Here is a 16,120-nt window from a genome sequence, read left to right on the forward strand (position 1 = left end):
CTGTGTCTGTCTGTGAGTCTCGTTCCCCATCTGTCTCATTCCCCGTCTGTCTCTGTATTTCTGTCTGTCTGTCTCTCTCTGTCTCTTTCCCTGTCTGTCTCTGTCTGTTTGTCTCTTTCCCTGTCTGTCCGTCTCTGTCTGTTTGTCTCTTTCCCTGTCTGTCTCTTTCCCTGTCTGTCTCTTTCCCTGCCTGTTTGTCTCTTTCCCTGTCTGTCTCTGTTAGTCTGTCTCTTTCCCTGTCTGTTTGTCTCTTTCCCTGTCTGTCTCTGTCTGTTTGTCTCTGTCTATTTCCCTACCTGCCTCTATCTGTCTCTTTCTCTGTCTGCCTTTTTTCCCTGTCTATCTCTATCTGTCTCTTTCCCTGTCTGCCTCCATCTGTCTGTCTGTCTCTGTCTCTTTCCCCCGTGTGTCTTTCTGTCTGTCTTTCTGTTTGTTTGGCTTTTTTTTGTTCCTATATGCCTCTGTCTGTTTGTCTCTGTCTCTTTCCCTGTCTGTGCCTGTCTGTCTGCCTCTCAGTCTGTGTCTGTCTGTGTCTGTCTCCCCACTGACATCATATTACCTCACACATAAGCTTCTTATACTATGAATGTCCTTTGTTCCTATAACAACCAACCACAGCTGCTATTAATAACTTGCAGCTCCCACCTTCATTCAGTTTAATGGTGGCAGGATTTTTGAAGAGTAACTGTAAAGCGCGGGGTTAAATTTTCCGGTCAAAACATAGTCTACGACGTTCCCTGAGTCACATGGGGCGTCTGTGCAAAATTTTGTGATTGTAAATGCGACGGTGCGGATTCCTTTAGCGGACATATATACACACACACAAACACACACATACATACACTCAGTTTTAAATATAAGATATAGACAAAATATCTTATCTTGCCTTATTTATAATGTAGGGGTACGGCTCACTCGGCGGTGTTTGAGGTAGGCAACAGAGGAAAAGTTAAACAAAATGTCCAGGCTGCTTTATTAAAACTCCATGGAGCAAGCCACACAGAAGGAAAAAAAATGGCCTTTCTTGGCAGGAAAATACAAAACACAGTCCTAATAGTGGCACTTCAGCATTAGATCAGCATACAAATCCAAGCAAGTAGACTTCACACAGGAGGCTTCTTACCGCCACACACAGACCACTAAGAAATCACCGGGACTTTCTTATGTCCACCATCTCACACCCCAGGGTGGGGATATATGAGTTGCCAGTCCCAGCCATCTCTCTGGCTGCTCGCAAACCCGGCCCTTGTCAGCCCTATTAACACTCTAAGTACTATACATACTCGAGCTAGCTTCCAGGTTTACATCACAAAGGATAACCACCCCTGTGACACATATCTCACATCCAGAATGTGTCCGGCTGCCACCTTACACTAGGAAAAAAAAGAAAGCGATAATTACTCATTAACAAACATAAAATAACTGTCAAGTCCCCATCAGAGTCAGCTCCTGCGACTTCTGCTTCAATTACCAGGCAGCGGCGTGTTCCCACTATGGATAGTACTGGTGATAGGAGAGGAGTTGGTGCCAGTGGCTCTGGTGGGCGCAGGCTCTGCTAATCCACTAAGCTGGGTTTACCTGGGACCTTCAGTACCACTGGCTGACTGTAGGTAGCGTGTGTCTTCAAGCTGAAGTTAGCACCATTCAACTGCAGCCAATGGGAAGACACTGCACCTTTTTAATTCCCCTTCTTGTCTGCTGAGCTCTGCTAGAAATAGTTCTGTATTCCTGGTTCCCGTGCTTTTTTGTGATTCCAGTATTTTGACTTCTGCATGTTCTCTGACTACCCTCCTGCCTACCATTTTTCTACCTCTCTTCCCGATCCGGATTTGACCTCTGCCTGGTTTTCTGATTTCGTCCTTGCCTGCCTGATTTTGTCCCTGTTCTGTATTTCCTGGTTTGACCCTGCCTGACACTACTCTCAGTGGACTCCAGCCTACCACAGGTAGTGATTTCCGGGGCCCTGTGTAATTCAAAATCCCTGTATAGGGGTAAAGGGTTTCAGGGTTCTCGTGGGTCCTGCTTTGTGAGCAGCTTTCCTCTAGCTTGTCCATTACAGTCAGTCTGAGTCTGTGGTTCCAGGCAGGTGTTACAGTAACATGCTCTATAGCAGTGGTGGGTAACCCAAAGTATGCAGTCTACATTTAGATGTTAAAGCAGGGCCAAGGAAATTTTGAGGTAAGACCACTGGGCTAAAGTGGGAAAATCATGTAAGTGTGCAAGTCACTTAGATCATCGGCGAATCAGTCTTGACAGATGCTATTATCTTAGATTGGTCTCTCTTCCTTAGGACTAATATACATTCTATCATAAAGTAAGAGGGGAGGTGCTGCAGGAAGAAGTCACGGATACTGAGCGAATCCCCAACTGGGGCGACTGTGACTACATTGGGAAAACTACACCATGTGGGCATCTAGTTCCATGACAAATTGAGTATCCCAAGCTTTAGAAAAAGTAGAACCTTCTCTGAAGTGTACATTAATGAAAAAAACTAATTTAAATGTTTCAATATACCTGTCACAAGGAGATTTTTGCAGGCATCGCCAACTGTCATGGTGGCGTCAGGATCTGTGGAAACTACAGATTCTGGCACTCTGCCCACTAACTTGTCTGATGTCTGTGATCAGTGCACAGAGACACGGTGTCATGCTTGCAAAGTGTGGCACGTCCGTTCAGATCTACGGGTGTCTGACGCACAACAAAAAACACACCAAACAAGGGCACACTGGGGACACGATAAAAACGAAGGGCGCTGGAGCTAGTGAGAAGGGTAGATGGGACCTATCCTCACCTGCAGTTGTCCCTACTCTCCTGGTCATTCCCTAAACAGTCTCCACAACTGCCCTATTGATGCCCTGGCTAGTGAGAGGCAGGTGAGGTTCACTAGACCCACCGCTGCACTAAAAAGACATAAGGAAAAAAAAGACAAACTGGGGAAACAACAACGAAAAAAGGATAAAGCCTGAGTTCTGGACAACTCCCCCACAGGACCTTCTTCCAAGGCAGCCAGAGAATAATAAGTTAGTATCTTCAGCAAAGATTGCTGGGAAACACCGCTACTTAAACATGAAGGGGCGTGGCTACAAAGCAGCTGCAGCTGAAACACTGCTGGACAACAAAACTGGCATTAATTCATTAGGCACTGAAAGAAATGAAACCGCTTTTAAATGTAGAGTCCCAGATGTAAATGAGGGATTCCAACCCTGAATCCGTCACTAGTCTCCAAAGATAGAGAGACAACTGTGACACTGTGACACTGTGACCCACTGACTTAGGCAGGCTTCCAAGAGTTAATCTCTGCTGGACTACTTGTTAGTCTCTTTGATCACATGCTGTCGGGGAGCCAGTCACACTCACTCTCCTCCTATATATGCTGGCTGGACTATTCCATTAATGCCAGCTATAGCTTACCTATACTAGTCTGGTGAGGTGTTGTGATCCAGACTTACTGGTGGTTGTTGTTAATTATTGCTGTGAGTAATTGTGCTGCCTTTTGGTTGCTGCCTCCCTGATTTTGCTTTTCTCCTTAGTCTCTTACTGTTTGCTCCTCCAAGTCTGTAGTGTGTCTGAGTTTTGGTTTTCATCTGTCTGTTTTAATCTGTGCTTCCATCACACTCCTGCCCCTTCCTTCCCTGGGGTGGTGTAACAGATTAGATCTGCTCAAGAGACTCCGGCGTCTCCACCTTCAGATGTAATCCGGAGGTCAGGGATAGCCTAGGTTCCCCTAGCGTCAGGGACAGCATAGGATTCACCTGTCCCTTGCTATCGTGCAGTCACATCATAACATTACCTCCATGAAGGGATTTTATCCATTAAGAGCCACAAGTTCAGTGGTCTCCGCTGATATCGGAAGTGATGACATGCCATACATTAATCGTACGACCACTGCATCCAATCATTGGCCTCAGCAATTATATGCAATTCACACGTTCTTCTCCCAATTTTACAAAATGACACAAAAAAGATCTTTACACCTTCGTGCTTGCATATAAATATGGCATAAATCTCTATGGAATGAAGCCGATGCTAGTTATGAGAGTTTTGGAATCTTGGTCCAATCTAAAATAGTCGGATCTGCTGATAAAACATTTTTTTTCTCCAGTGCTAAACACAAAAAGTCATTATATGTTGTATAAATGGTTAAAACATTATCTTATGAAAAATTGAAAAAATTAGACATATTTACACTTCGTAATGGGAAAGAATAAATCAGATTTATATGATAACGAGCTGTAGTACCCGGCGTTGCCTGGGATAGTAACCGTCTCTCTGTCTCTCTCCGAGTTTCTGTCTGTCTGTATCAGTCTCTGTCTGTCTCTCTCTATCTCCGTGTCTGTCTCTATATCTGTGTCTGTCTGTCTCTTTCCCCATCTGTCTCTTTCCCCATCTGTCTCGTTCCGGGTCTGTCTCGTTCCGGGTCTGTCTCGTTCCAGATCTGTCTCGTTCCAGGTCTGTCTCTTTCCCCCTCTGTCTCTTTCCCTGTCTCTTTACTTGTCTCTGTCTCTTTCCTTGTCTCTTTCCTTGTCTCTGTCTCTTTCCTTGTCTCTTTACTTGTCTCTGTCTCTTTCTCTGTCTCTTTACTTGTCTCTGTCTCTTTCCCTGTCTCTTTACTTGTCTCTGTCTCTTTCCTTGTCTCTTTACTTGTCTCTGTCTCTTTCTCTATCTCTTTACTTGTCTCTGTCTCTTTCCCTGTCTCTTTACTTGTCTCTGTCTCTTTCCTTTTCTCTTTCCTTGTCTCTGTCTCTTTCCTTGTCTCTTTACTTGTCTCTGTCTCTTTCTCTGTCTCTTTACTTGTCTCTCTCTTTCCCTGTCTCTTTCCCTGTCTGTCTGTGTCTGTCTGCCTCTGTCTCTTTGACTGTCTGTCTGCCTCTTACTCTGTCTCTACAAGATAGGGTAGAGAGGGGGTTAATGCCGCGCATCAGCCGAATGAAGACGTATATTGTTGATGAAGATGAGTATTCTTTTATTTTATAGGTCTACGCGTTTTGAGGTGAAAACCTCTTCCTCAGGACCAACAAGATTGTTTTGACTTGTTGTTGATGCACTGGTCCTGAGGAAGAGGTTTTCACCTCAAAACGCGTAGACCTATAAAATAAAAGAATACTCATCTTTATCAACAATATACGTCTTCATTCGGCTGATGCGCGGCATTAACCCCCTCTCTACCCTATCTTGTATGCTCATCCACGTGGGGCTGTAGCAGACACCATTATCTCATGCGCACTAGTGGTTGTGACTGTCACAACTGATCCAGGTGAGTGTATATTTTTCAGGTATACCCCACCGATCATTTTGGTGTTACACTATCAGCGCTCCTTATTTTCAGATCTATTCTTACTCTGTCTCTGTCATTTTCTGTCTCTGTCTGTCTCTTTCTGTCTCTCTCTATTGGTCTCCCCACCGACATCATATTACCTCACACATAAGTTTTTTCTACTAACAATTTCCTTTGTTCCTATAGCAACCAATCACAGCTCCTACTAATAGCCTGTAGCTCGCATCTCCATTCACTTTAATGGAGGCAGGTTTTTGGGAGAGTAACTGTAAAGCGTGGGGTTACATTTTCCCGTCCAAACATAGTCTATGACATTCCCTGAGTCACATGAGGCGTCTGTGCAAAATTTCATGATTGTAAATGCGACAATGCGGATTCCTTTAGTGGACATACATACACACGTACATACACATATATACATACACACACATACACTCAGCTTTATATATTAGAATGATATACAGTACGTAAAAAATTAAATACAAAAAAAAAATTGATTGCACTACCACCTAAAAAGAGAATAAAAACCATGGAGGTATTTTATATCTTACCTTCTTCTGGGACATTGTTTTCACTTTCACCCTTACGATTTCGACCAGTTTTTTTCTTTTTCTCCAAAGTTTTAACTACAAGTGAAATGGAGAGAAATAATAAGTATTGCTGAAAAATACATCTGAGGCTTCATCTGAAAAAAAGGGTATTATAGTTGAGTTGTAGTGATCTGTGATACAAAATGCTTCTAATTCTAGGGGGCCCTGTTGCACTTATACATACGCTTCTGATTTCTGATTGGTGATTCTTTACTATATAAGCATTGAAACTATAAATTCTTTACGGTACAAGCAGTGAGGTTCTGGATTCTTTATAATAGGAGCAGTGAGACTATGGATTCTTTAAGGTATGAACAGAGGACTGCGGATTCTTTACTTTTGAGCAGAGACACTATGGATTCTTTATCGTATGAGCAGTGAGACTATTGATTCTTTACTGTATGAGCATTTAAACTATGGATTCTTTACTGTAGCAGAGAGACTATGAACACACATTACAGGTTATGGGAAATAGATTCTGTGATAGGAACTCATCTGATAGCTGTATGTTGAGTCAGGAAGGCATTTTTCCCTCGATATGGGGTGATTGGTACCTGCCTCATGGGGTTTTTCCCTATTTCTGGATCAACATCATAGGTTACAGGCTAAAACCGATGGTCTTCTTTCAACATTTAAAACTATGAAACCCCTTCAAGGCGAATTCTAGCCAAACACATCAGTCACCTATGTACTGGGGTCTGACCACTGAACATGAGGGACTAATTCTGTAGTACGACTCTCCACCCTATGTATCAGTGAGGTGTACGGCCCTCCATTTTAGCTATCAGAGAGGTCTACGGTCTTCCACCCGAGCTATCAGTGAGGAATACGGCCCTCCACTCTAGTTATCAGTGAGGGGCATGGTCTTCTACACCTGCTTTCAGTAAGGAGCTTGGTCTTCTACCCTAGCTATTAGTGAGGAGCATGGTCTTCTACACCTGCTTTCAGTGAGGAGCGCGTTCTTCTCCCCTATCTATCAGTGAGGAGCACGGTCTTCTACCTAGCTATCAGTGACGATCACGGTCTTCCACCCTAGCTATCAGTGAGTAGTACGGTCTTCCAGCCTAGCTATCAGTGAGGAGCACGGTCTTCTACCCTAACTATCGGTGAGGAGCACAGTCTTCCACCCCAGCTATCAGTGAGGTGCACTGTGTTCTACCCTAGCTATCAGTGAGGAGCATGGTCTTCCACCCTAGCTATTAGTGAGGAGCACGGTCTTCTACCCTAGCTTTCAGTGAGGAGCATGGTCTTCTACCCTAGCTATCAGTGAGGAGCACGGTCTTCTACCCTAGCTTTCAGTGAGGAGCATGGTCTTCTACCCTAACTATCAGTGAGGAGCACGGTCTTCCACCCCAGCTATCAGTGAGGTGCAAGGTCTTTTACTCTAGCTATCAGTCAGGAGCACAGTCTTCCACCCTAGCTATCAGTGAGGTGCACGGTCTTCCACTCTAGCTATCAGTCAGGAGCACAGTCTTCCACCCTAGCTATCAGTGAGGTGCACGGTCTTCCACTCTAGCTATCAGTCAGGAGCACAGTCTTCCACCCTAGCTATCAATGAGGTGCACGGTCTTCCACCCTAGCTATCATTAAGGAGCACGGTCTTCTACCCTAGCTATCAGTGAGGAGCACGGTCTTCTACCGTAGCTTTCAGTGAGGAGCATGGTCTTCTACCCTAGCTTTCAATGAGGAGCATGGTCTTCTACCCTAACTATCAGTGAGGAGCACGGTCTTCCACCCCAGCTATCAGTGAGGAGCACGGTCTTCCACCCTAGTTATCAGTGAGGAGCACGGTCTTCCACCCTAGTTATCAGTGAGGAGCACAGTCTTCCACCCTATCTATCAGTGAGGAGCACAGTCTTCCACCCCAGCTATCAGTGAGGAGCACGGTCTTCTATCCTAGCTATCAGTGAGGAGCATGGTCTTATACTCTAGCTTTCAGTGAGGAGCATGGTCATCTACCCTAGCTATCAGTCAGGAGCACAGTGGTTCCACCCTAGCTATCAGTGAGGTGCATGGTCTTCCATCCCAGCTATCAGTGAGGTGCATGATCTTCCACTCTAGCTAGCAGTCAGGAGCACAGTCTTCCACTCTAAGGGTACCTTCACACTTTAGCGATGCAGCAGCGATCCCACCAGCGATCTGACCTGGTCAGGATCGCTGCTGCGTCACTACATGGTCGCTGGTGAGCTGTCAAACAGGCAGATCTCACCAGCGACCAGTGACTAGCCCCCAGCCAGCAGCGACGTGCAAGCGTCGCTGCGCTTGCACGGAGCCGGCGTCTGGAAGCTGCGGACACTGGTAACTATAAGGTAAACATTGGGTATGGTTACCCGATGTTTACCTTAGTTACCAGCGCACACCGCTTAGCTTAGCGTGTGCAGGGAGCAGGAGCCGGCACTGGCAGCGTGAGAGCTGCGGAGGCTGGTAACGAAGGTAAATATCGGGTAACCACCTTGGTTACCCGATGTTTACCTTGGTTACAGCTTACCGCAGGCTGTCAGACGCCGGCTCCTGCTGCCTGCACATTCAGGATTGTTGCTCTCTCGCTGTCACACACAGCGATGTGTGCTTATCAGCGGGAGAGCAACAATAAAAAAACGAACCAGGGCTGTGTGTAACGAGCAGCGATCTCACAGCAGGGGCCAGATCGCTGCTCAGTGTCACACACAGCGAGATCGCTAATGAGGTCACAAAAAACGTGACTCAGCAGCGATCTCAGCAGCGATCTCGCTGTGTGTGAAGTACCCCTAACTATCAGTGAGGAGCACGGTCTTTCACCCCAGCTATCAGTGAGGAGCACGGTCTTCCACCTTACTTATCAGTGAGGAATACGGCCACTCACACCACACACAAACATAGAACTAGTATGTCACACAGATATAAAACACATAATTACACACAGCATGACGGCTCTCAGCACTTTACCCTTCCACTTTTTTCCATCCAACTAAAGCTGCTGCATGGATCAAGTTACAACAGCCAGTAAGACGTTCTGGCTGCTGTAACTTAAAGGAATACATTCCTAATTAACTTTTCTACATAAAATGTATTGAAATTATACTTATATTTTGGCCCTTGTGTATGAGAGGTCCACAACTTTCCCATATGAGATAAATTTTGATTAAATTGGGTGGCCCTGTTATAGATTTTTCAGTGGTCCCCAGGAACTTCATGTTACCCCTCTATGGATTATGGATATGTACAAATAACAATGAATCCAATATTAGTGTTATGGTCCAATAACAATTTGAGTGAAAAATGATGTAGATATGACTGAAAGTCGCTGTCACCAGTGTCACCGCTGCCGTTCTTGGGTATCTGCTATCAGTCACGGTTACCTACTTCTGAATTCTCCTCGTATCGGCACGCTTTCATCATCTTCATTAAATGCAATGACCTCCACGGCATAACTGCGGTCAGGATCAAGTCTCTGAATGACGGCTCGGGTCGCTGTGTTTTGAAGATTCAGTTGATTGGTTTTCCCACCTGAACATGAGAAGACATTAAATCAGGAATCTGTCATCATGCTGAAATAATGAAAGTACAGCACAACTGTATCTGCTTACACACCGCAGTGAGGTTAATCACAGCAATCCAAGTAAAAATGAAACCTCTATATCCATGGGGGCAGTATTATACAATAATATATTGTACATAGGGACAGTATTATAGTAGTTATATTCTTGTACATAGGGGCAGCATTATAGTAGTTATATTCTTGTACATAGGGGGCAGTATTATACTAGTTATATTCTTGTACATAGAGGCAGTATTATAGTAGTTATATTCTTGTACATGGGGCAGTATTATAGTAGATATATTCTTGTACAAAGGGGCAGTATTAGAGTAGTTATATTCTTGTACAAAGGGGCAGTATTATAGTAGTTATATTCTTGTACATAGGAGCAGTATTATAGTAGTTATATTCTTGTACATAGGGGCAGTATTATAGTAGTTATATTCTTGTACATGGGGGCAGTATTATAGTAGTTATATTCTTGTACATAGGGGGCAGTATTATAGTAGTTATATTCTTGTACATAGGAGCAGTATTATAGTAGTTATATTCTTGTACATAGGAGCAGTATTATAGTAGTTAAGTTTTTGTACATAGGGGGCAGTATTATAGTAGTTATATTCTTGTACATAGGGGGCAGTATTATAGTAATTATATTCTTGTACATAGGAGCAGTATTATAGTAGTTATATTCTTGTACATAGGGGCAGTATTATAGTAGTTATATTCTTGTACATAGGTGCAGTATTATAGTAGTTATATTCTTGTACATAGGGGGCAGTATTATAGTAGTTATATTCTTGCACATAGGGGGCAGTATTATAGTAGTTATATTCTTGTACATAGGAGCAGTATTATAGTAGTTATATTCTTGTACATAGGGGCAGTATTATAGTAGTTATATTCTTGTACATAGGAGCAGTATTATAGTAGTTATATTCTTGTACATAGGGGCAGTATTATAGTAGTTATATTCTTGTACATAGGTGCAGTATTATAGTAGTTATATTCTTGTACATAGGGGGCAGTATTATAGTAATTATATTCTTGTACATAGGAGCAGTATTATAGTAGTTATATTCTTGTACATAGGGGCAGTATTATAGTAGTTATATTCTTGTACATAGGTGCAGTATTATAGTAGTTATATTCTTGTACATAGGGGGCAGTATTATAGTAATTATATTCTTGTACATAGGAGCAGTATTATAGTAGTTATATTCTTGTACATAGGGGCAGTATTATAGTAGTTATATTCTTGTACATAGGTGCAGTATTATAGTAGTTATATTCTTGTACATAGGGGGCAGTATTATAGTAGTTATATTCTTGTACATAGGAGCAGTATTATAGTAGTTATATTCTTGTACATAGGAGCAGTATTATAGTAGTTAAGTTTTTGTACATAGGGGGCAGTATTATAGTAGTTATATTCTTGTACATAGGGGGCAGTATTATAGTAATTATATTCTTGTACATAGGAGCAGTATTATAGTAGTTATATTCTTGTACATAGGGGCAGTATTATAGTAGTTATATTCTTGTACATAGGTGCAGTATTATAGTAGTTATATTCTTGTACATATGAGCAGTATTATAGTAGTTATATTCTTGTACATAGGAACAGTATTATAGTAGTTATATTCTTGTACATAGGGGCAGTATTATAGTAGTTATATTCTTGTACATAGGGGCAGTATTATAGTAGTTATATTCTTGTACATAGGGGGCAGTATTATAGTAGCTATATTCTTGTACATAGGGGCAGTATTACAGCAGTTATATTCTTCTACATAGGGGCAGTATTATATTAGTTATATTCTTATACCTAGGGGCAGTATTATAGTAGTTATTTTTTGTATATAAAAGACAGAATTATGATTAAATTATTTCAATAAAGTTTCCATGTCTGACGTTTATAATGGCTGTAGTCTTTTTTTTATATCCTAAAAGGATATACGAGTGGGTTTTAGTATCTGGCACCTTGGGTAACAGCCATTTATGTGGGTGATGTAGACCTAACGTCCACCAGAGAAAATGATTTCTTTGCTTGCACTTAGCTATCTCTATTTACAGTCCTACGTCTGTCACAATCATTTCTTTTTCTGTGATGATGATGGTCTGTAAATTGGTATTTATAAAGGGAAATAGTTACAGACGTCTACATAATATGATTTCCTTTCTGCCCACAGACTGACATTGAGCTCTACATTCTGTTCTGCTTTGTGATCGCAATATAGAAATTCTGACGTCTCCTCGGACGCTTTGTGTTCGGATTAAACACTGACAGTGAATATTGTGACCCGACGGGAATAAGCCGGAGTATTGTTCCCATCATATGTCAGCTGCCTATGAAATGAGACAAGACTTTTTGGGAACAATCTACTATTGTGTCTCACACACCAAACATGTTTTCACAGACACTGATCCATCAATAACAGAAGCAGATAGCTGAGATGCCATATAATGTGACAAGTTCAAAGAATATGAGGAACATAGAAATTTACAGAATTTCTAGATTATTTGTCATCAATCGGAGCAATATCTGGCCATTGGATTGTTTGGTATATTGCTTCATCACATTGGCACAATTTATTCTTGCTGGATCATCCAAATGGGGAATGTGATGGCCTCGACTCGATTAGAGCATAGAGATAATTCTGCACAAGATCAATCCCCACTGAATAAATTCAGCTGGGTGCTGATTTACAGGTGGGTTAGCAAGAGTTAATCTCTGCTGGTCTGCTTTCTCCTTTGATCACATGTTTGGGGAGGCCTATCACATCTGCTCCCCTCATATTTATGCTGGTTGAATCCTTCCACCCATGCCTGCTATACTTTGTCTTTGTTGGTCTGTGAGATCTGGTGTCCCAGACTTTATGGCGACAGATGTGCTTATTGCTTTGCATGGTTGTGGAGTTTACCAACATCTGCTCCCCTCCTATTTATGTCGGTTGACTTTTTCCACCCATGCCAGCTATACTTTGTTTTTTTTTGGTGTCTGTGAGGTGTGGTGTCCAAGACTTTCTAGAGACAGTTTGCTTATTACTTGGTATGGTTGTGGAGTTTACCTACATCTTCCCCCCTCCTATTTATGCTGGTTAAATACTTCCACCCATGCCTGCTAAACTTTGTCTTTGTTGGTCTGTGAGGTCTGGTGTCCCAGACTTTATGGAGACAGATGTGCTTATTGCTTTGTATGGTTGTGGAGTTTACCAACATCTGCTCCCCTCCTATTTATGTCAGTTGAATCCTTCCACCCATGCCCGCTATACTTTGTCTTTGTTGGTCTGTGAGGTCTGATGTCCCACACTTTTTGGATATTGATGTGCTTATTGCTTGGTATGGTTGTGGAGTTTACCTACATCTGCTCCCCTCCTATTTATGGTGGTTAAATACTTCCAACCATGCCAGCTATACTTTGTGTTTGTTGGTCTGTGAGGTGTGGTGTCCCAGACTTTCTGGATATAGATGTACTTATTGCTTTGTATGGTTGTGGAGTTTACCAACATCTGCTCCCCTCCTATTTATGCTGGTTGAATCTTTCCACCCATGCCAGCTATAATTTGTCTTTGCTGGTCTGTGAGCTGTGGTGTCCCAGACTTTCTGGAGATATTTGTGCTTATTGCTTGGTATGGTTGTGGAGTTTACCACTGTTGTTTTGTAGCTTCCCTCCTGAATGTCTTATTGTCTTTACCTTTATGTGTGCTTGCGGTGTGACAGAGTTTTGGTTTACCCTTGTTGGTCTTTATCTGTGGGTTTCAGCACACTCCTGTCATGTTCCTCCATGGGGTAGGGGGAGAGGGAATCAGATCACGACTGGTCAGGAACAAAGCTAAGAAGGAGACTCCGGCATTTCCACCTACAGGCGTATCCCTGAGTATACGGATAGCATAGGGCCCCCTAACTTGAGGAACAGTCTAGGAGAACCGGTTCCTCGCTATCCCATAGTCATCGTGACTGATAGATAGATGCATAGACAGACAGATAGATAGATAGATATGATATAAGTAGATGACTGTTTCTGTTGATTTCACATTTTAGCATTGTTTCTTCGCATTATACTGTAATTTACCTGATTTTGGGGTCACCAGGAGTTTATAGCCTTTAATTTTATCTTTGGAGGCCTTCCATGAAATCTGTACACTATCATGCGCTACTACATGGAACCTTAATTTTGTTGGTTGAGTCACTGCAAAAGTAGAAAAAGAAACAAAAGTTAATAAACCAGATGGAGATCATCTTCTATATAAACACCACCGGTTACTATCTGGAAACCAACATGGATTACATCCCGCATGACATACCACTGACAATTCCCCTAAATTAGGACAAGACAATTCATGTTAGAGGTTAGAACATTAGTCAACGACAACGAGAACACAGACAAATGGGTTTTGTCAGAACTTTACATTTTTTTTATATAAAACACTTTACACGTTTCAATTCCAGAGAGGTTTCAGCCAAATTTGCATCTGGAATTCAGGGATCTTCAGCTAACAGATTATAGATATTTATCAGTTGGTTGTTTTGTAAGGTAATTTTTTTTTTTTTTTAATTTAACGATTTTATAGGAAATAAACAAAATTTTGAAACTAAAGTTTAAAGTGAAAACTGACCTTATAAGTAAAAAAAAAATGTTTTTTTTTTTTTTTTAGAAAGTGGTTGTCTAGGATTATATCTAGAGCTGGACATACAAATTAGACTGCTGTTGACAGTATGATTATTTTTTGGCGGACAACTACCTTCTCCTGACTCCCTCCATACATAGGACGCTTGGCTCAGCTGAGAGCTCCTGTGTTCTCTATAAGAGACTCCTCTAGAGGGAGCACACAAGCATTATAAGGGGTTTCCACTACTAGGACAAACCTTTCTGATTCCACTTGTTTCCCCCATTTAAATTAAAAGACCCTGTACTCGCCTCCCGTTCTGGTGCCATTCAAGTAAAGGGGCTCACATTACATTGTGAAGTTACGGGAGCCCTGCGTCCAATCACGGCCGGCTTCTCCTGCCTCGCCTTCAAACCAAATTAGTTCATCAACAGGAAGTGACGCTGCGTCTGACACTCACTTCCTGTTGATTGCTCATTTGGTCAGAAGGCTTGGCGAGAGAAGTTGACAGTGATTGGACGCGGGGCTCCCGCGACTTTCCAATGTCACATGAGCCCCGAATGGCGTGAGAACGGGAGGTGAGTACAAGGTCTTTTATTGTAACTGGGGGAAACAAATGGAATCAGAAGGCTTTGGACAAAACCTTTAAGCCATTTAATTCCAACCGTTCCATTGCTATGTCCTATGGCATCTGTTGGGGGACAATTCGTAGGCATTAATAATCATTATATGGTTGGCCATATGGGGCCCTCAGCCTCATTAGGGCCCCTCAGCCTTATGGAGCTCTCAGCCTCATTAGGGGTCTTCAGCCTCATTCGATTGAGCTGCATTATCACATGCAGCCTGTGAACAAGAGCAAAGCTGACCATAGACTTGACATATTTGTTGGCCAAAGTCTCATTCAGCCAACAGCTATTTCTCTTGACCCCATATGCACGCTCATTTTCGGTGAAAGTACACTTGCTCTAAACGGGGTGAGGGAAATAAGCTGCTACAGATACTTATTTTCCAAAAAAAGGAACACTATATATGCAACCCGTTTCTTCCCTGACATTGGTCACTTGCAGAGTCTGGAGGCTGTCATGCTCACTAGATGTGTCAATCTATCTTGCTGAAATGGGAGAGTTTGGCAGACATTAATATAGTACCCCAGCTTAAAGGGGTTGTCCAGTGTAAAGAAGTTATCATATATCCACAGGATGGATGATCATTTTTCGACTGTTAGGGGTCTGAATGCACCGATCACCAGAACAGGACACTTTTATCACTAGATTGGATAACAATGCGCATGCTCGGCCACTGCTTCATGGAGCGGTGGTCGAGCATGCGCACTGTCCTCCATTCTAGTAGTGATAAAACTTTTTGTTCTGGAAATTACTGCATCTCCCTCCTAAATGAAAAATTATTTAAAGGTGTTATCCTTTGCCTCTTACTTTTACATTGGGAAGTGAGGCACTGCCTTGGCCAAAACTGTGCCCGTCCGCCCCTGCCAGCAGGCATTGTGCACACCTGGCAGGTATCGTGCAAGCGTTCTATTTTATTTGACAGAACAGGTGCGCGATACCTGGGCCTTGTAGCAAAGTTTGAGGGATTTTTTTTTTTTCTCTTCTGACGTTTTTACTCTCCCACTTCACACCCTTTTATGACCCTTGTGCCAATTCTTCGCTTTCGTGAATGCAGCTCATCCAAAGAGCAGAAACCTACAAGGATTCAACTGTTAAGGGGATGGGGCCAATCTGGACTATGCCCCTTCTCTTCGAGGGCCGCCTGGTCTGTAGGCACTTGGAGGGCGCATTAATTTTAGATCCTCATACTCTAGGTTAAAATATTAGAACATTTGTCATTCTCATGGTCATTCGTTACCGATCTTAATTATTAGTTAACACTTTATCTGCTGCAATAAGACTTTAGTAGGAATTAATTACGTGTAATGGGGGAGTAACTTCTTTTTTGGAGTTGTAGATTTCGGGCAAGATGGAACAGGAATTGTGAGGCTCAGGTGAGGAGTACGCTTCCTTTTTAGCATTTAATGTATTCAGATACACAGAACGCTGGTGGGAATATTCCATTATTAATAGCTCCGAGGCTACATATTTATCGCACAGTCTATGTTAATGAACCTGCATAG

At 42.6% G+C, this 16,120-nt stretch overlaps 1 protein-coding gene across 3 annotated transcripts in view; it reads right to left on the reverse strand.

The window, feature by feature from the left end:
- Positions 1-16,120, reverse strand: part of COL14A1 (collagen type XIV alpha 1 chain) — a 248,413-nt gene that overhangs the window by 169,337 nt on the left and 62,956 nt on the right. For all 3 annotated transcript variants that reach the window (XM_075352910.1, XM_075352908.1, XM_075352907.1), the window contains exons 3-5: positions 13,458-13,574; positions 9,208-9,351; positions 5,827-5,901 (exon numbers count right to left, since the gene is read on the reverse strand). In XM_075352910.1, the coding sequence (XP_075209025.1) occupies positions 5,827-5,901; positions 9,208-9,351; positions 13,458-13,574 (336 nt within the window). The remainder of the gene's footprint in view (positions 1-5,826; positions 5,902-9,207; positions 9,352-13,457; positions 13,575-16,120) is intronic.

The sequence above is a fragment of the Anomaloglossus baeobatrachus genome, chromosome 6 (genome assembly GCF_048569485.1).
Source record: "Anomaloglossus baeobatrachus isolate aAnoBae1 chromosome 6, aAnoBae1.hap1, whole genome shotgun sequence".
Classification (NCBI taxonomy): Eukaryota; Metazoa; Chordata; class Amphibia; order Anura; family Aromobatidae; genus Anomaloglossus; species Anomaloglossus baeobatrachus.